The sequence below is a fragment of the Rhamphochromis sp. 'chilingali' genome (genome assembly GCF_963969265.1).
Source record: "Rhamphochromis sp. 'chilingali' genome assembly, chromosome: 6".
Lineage (NCBI taxonomy): Eukaryota > Metazoa > Chordata > Actinopteri > Cichliformes > Cichlidae > Rhamphochromis > Rhamphochromis sp. 'chilingali'.
In genome coordinates, this window is record NC_137933.1 from 25,701,011 (window position 1) to 25,705,277 (window position 4,267).

The window sequence follows — 4,267 nt, forward strand, 5'->3', positions numbered from 1 at the left end:
ATATAAAAATATAGTCCAAACAGGTAAGGTGTAATTGTATTATGAGCCATAGTGCTTGGTCTGTTTGTCCCATGTAAATCAATTGCAGTTAGAGGCTACATTAATTTTCTTTCTGTAAGCACTTATTGAAATTATCTGAGCACATTACAAGTACATATTTGCTTACTCTGTATGCTCAAATGTGGCCCGTTATAGCCAACAGAAAAAAAGCGGAGGCCTGAAAAACAGGTGGGGGTCCTCCACCACCACCACTCACAGAGGCTGAGCAGTTGGCCCTCAGCCAAAACAGTGGGCGCCCTGTGGCCGAAGGCATCTCTGTGGGGACATCCTCTGAGTCAATAACCCCGCAAGACACAAGTGCCTACATAGGGGGTAAATTCAAAATAATACATGATGTGCATACATCCTTTCTTCACAGTCACCTTTGCAGTGCTACTCATTCATTTGATAAACTCTTTACCATAATGGATTATTTTGTAGTGAAGTAATTTTCCGACTGATTTTGCCTTCCCTCAGTCTTGGTTGTCTTTGAGAGCATAATGACAATGAAGTGTAAGGTGATTGGTATGTTTGTTAATTGCCATTTGGTCCCTTGTAAGTTATAAGTGACCTGTATAAACCTCATATTCTATCAGTTGATGGTGATGGTGTACTGCATCTGGTGCAGCCTCCTGTTGAGCCAGACCAACATGCAGTTGTGAGTAATACTCCACAGATTATATGAGTGTACAGTAGAACAGCAATGTTGTTTATTTCTTTACTACAGGAAAATAATGAAGAAACATTGACAGCTGTTACAGAGGAGGAAGCAACAGAGACACTTTATGAGGTTTACATCTTTTAATACTTTGTGTACAGGAAACACAGGCGACCAATAAAGCCAGTTGAACAAAAAATCTGTTTATTCTTCTTTCAACATGTTGAGGTGATGGGTCAAAAGAAATGATTGTGACATATGGTGTCTCTGACTGCTCTTCCATCTTGTATGTCCGTGGGAGGGTCAGGATGTTCATGGTTTGGATCACTGCTGATGTTTGGTTCAGAAGGACAGTGTTCTCCTCTAATTGTGGCAATGTTGTGAAGAATCACACATGCCACAATAATGTCACATGCCCTTTCTGGGGTGACCCTGAGTCTTTGCAGGCACTGGAACCGGGCCTTAAGCATTCCGATAGTCATTTCAACTCTGGCTCTTGTCCTGCAATTAGCCAGATTATATCGCTGCTGTGGGCCCGGTTCAGGGTCAGAGTAAGGGGTAAGCAAATAGGGTAAACATGGATACCCCCTATCACCAAGCAAGTAGCCAGTGAACTCTCCTAAGACAGAAGGATACACTTCAGTTCAAATGTCCCTGAAGCAATTGGTCTTTATATATTTTAAAGTATTTTCAACTCACCATGTCCAAATTTTGTGCTCAGTGTACATTCACGGAATATTTGTGAGTCATGGACAGAGCCTGGCCACTTGGCTTCCACATTTGTGATAATGTTGGCAGCATCACATATGATCTTCACAGTGCAGAGAACACAAATTAGCATCCATTACTATGATGAAATAATTTGTTAGTTTGAAATGCTACAGGGAACTATGTACCTGTACATTAATGCTGTGGAAAGACTTCCTGTTCACATAGTCTCCTTCATTTACTGAAGGAGCAATGATTGGAATGTGAGTGCCATCTATACAGCCAATCACGCCTGGGAACCCTGAAAATAAATGTGCAATTTAAGTAGTAGTCCAAGTATCACCACATCATGAATTAAGTTTCGTTCATCCTGATACCTGCAATTTTGTGGCATCCCTCTTTGATGAATCTTGTGGGTCTATGACCGGGGAACACCACAAACGAGTACAGGAGACGTTTCAGTGCAACTGTAACATTCCTGACTGCCCGACAGACGGTAGCCTTGGAAACGTGCTCAGCGTCACCAATATTATACAGAAAGCTCCCGTCTGCAAAAAACCGAAGTGCAATACAAATAATATGTACAGAACTGAGAGAATGTCCGCGATGTGTCACATGCGTAATATATGGCCTGAGGATGTTATCCAAATAAATTATAGATTGTGCTGAGAAACGGTAACGTTCGCACAGACAATCATCAGGAAATGATAAAATGTCCAAACGCGCTCTGATCACTCTCTCCCGGCGGAGAGCTCTGCAGAGAATTTGGGCTTCACGATCTACTGGCTCTTCAAGGAAGGGACACGCCATGTCTGACACTTCCTACTGTCAGGTTTCCGACAAAGGGGCGGAGACAGTCAGGGTTAGTTGTAGTAAACCTGCTAGGGGGCAGGTTAGCTTCACGGAGTGTGTCGTCATAGTGACTCACTCAGGCTTCATCTGAACTCGCTTTGTGAAACCGAAAACCCAGAGTTTTCGTTAACTCAGGGTATACTTACTCAGTTTTTCCACTAAACCGGCTTCCTGAAACAGGGCCCTGGTTTTCTTTCTGTGTTCCATAGTTGCTGTCTCCCCTGTCTGCTGTATCCCCACATCCAGTTAGTGTCTGTGTCTGCCCTGGTCCCACGTCTCTGTTCCCTTTGTTATAGTGCCTGCCTGTGAGTCTGTGTTATGTTTCCTGTTTTACTTTGAAAGTCCATGTCTGATGTTAATGTGTCTGGTTTTGCTTCCCCTTGTCTCGTTAGGCCTGATTTGCCCCAGCTGTGTTTCCCTCCTGTTACCCATTCCCTGATTGCTCCCTCTATGTATTTAAGCCCTGTTTCTTTGTGTCTGTGTTGTGATCTACTCTCGTTTATGCTGTGTGGTCTGGCTGCCTGGTCATGTAAGGTTATTTGGATTTTTGTTACTTTTTGCCATCCAGCAATAAAAGCTGAGTTTTGAGCTACTTTCCGCCTCCGAGTGTCTGCACTTTGGGTCCTTCTACTTCCACTCCTGCCTGCACACAGCCTTAACCTGACATACAGTTGCTAACCAGTAGTGATGGCCAAATGAAGCTTTCCGAAGCACTGAAGCTTGTATTGAAAAACGGTTCATTACTCGAAGCTTTTCAACACAGTCCTCTCCGGTGACATCTGGTGGTGAAAATTTTGAAGAGCAGCTTGAATCTGCAAAATAAAACGGACTGCTCAATTATCACTGCTCACTCAAGAGTGGAGTTCTCTCTGATATTGGGCCACCGTTCCGTTGCTTTGAACATGTAATTGGTTTTGTTTTCTCGATTGGGGGGCTGAAAAAAATGTAATGCGTATCTGCGTAATACATTTTGATCAATAAACTTTCCCTATTTAAACATGCACTATGGTGTGGCCTTTCTTTGCTCATAACTCCTTGATGTTGGTAAATACAATAAGTGAGCAATATATATAATATACATATGATAATGCACAGCACATTATGGAGTATGCCCCTGCTGTGAAGTCCTGCCTCCATCTACTTGTCGTTTAATCACTGGACAGCTGGACAGGTTCATACAAAATATTAGATTAGGCCAATTCCTATACATATTTTTGACCTAGGGGTGGGATTGATTGTGAACTGGAAAGGGAAAATGCTTAGGGGGCTGAGTACGGCTGCATCGTCACTGATTTGTAGAATCCTTTTGATTCGATACAGGATCCGATTCAATTTGATTGGAATCTGGAAAGTTTTGCCTCAGTCAGAAATATTACAATTCTGATCATTTAACAGTATATATCCATAATTTCATATCTATTAAAAGAAAGCTGACACATGTTAGACTTAATTAGAGATGTAAACAGAGAGTTATGAAACCTGCAGCTGCAGAAGCCAGCGAAAAAAAAAAAGAGGCAAACACAGCGCGGACCCGACGACACACCAAAATCTGATTCTGACGCGTCGGGTCCGCGCTCTGTGTTCACGTTTGTATGCAGAATCTGTAAACCTGCTCGCAGTTACTGTTTTAGCTGCATGGTGTTTGACGACATGTTGTGAGGTTTAACCTGAGATGCTGGCGTTTCAGGCATAATAACGTTAATTTACAAATCGACACGGGATTTTAATGAATCAATATCACTTTATTCAATTTACCATGGATTGTAATCAGAAAAGCGATAATCAAAACCCACCCCTAATCAAGAACTTGCAAAGTAAAAACATGATCTATGTAAGGTAGCCCTTTTGTTATTTACATTTAAAAAGAGGATTAGTGTTACTGTGCGCTGGCTGAGTCTGTTTCTTTTCTTAGAAATAGTTTCTCCTGCCCTGGAGAAAATCCACTTGCATGGAACAGAAGAGGCTGTGGAGTGCAGGAACCACACTGCAAGCTGGTAGATATGCAGGTAT

At 42.4% G+C, this 4,267-nt stretch overlaps 1 protein-coding gene across 1 annotated transcript; it reads right to left on the bottom strand.

Annotated features, from left to right (window-relative positions):
• Positions 1-416: 416 nt before the first annotated feature.
• Positions 417-2,786, bottom strand: LOC308398884 (putative nuclease HARBI1; the record flags this gene model as incomplete). The annotated part of the gene is made up of 5 exons (XM_080885752.1): positions 417-1,316; positions 1,397-1,508; positions 1,594-1,706; positions 1,783-2,159; positions 2,779-2,786. The coding sequence occupies 5 exons, from the start codon at positions 2,784-2,786 to the stop codon at positions 934-936; spliced, it is 993 nt and encodes a 330-aa protein (XP_080741878.1). The 3' UTR covers positions 417-933.
• Between the last annotated feature and the right edge of the window lie 1,481 nt (positions 2,787-4,267).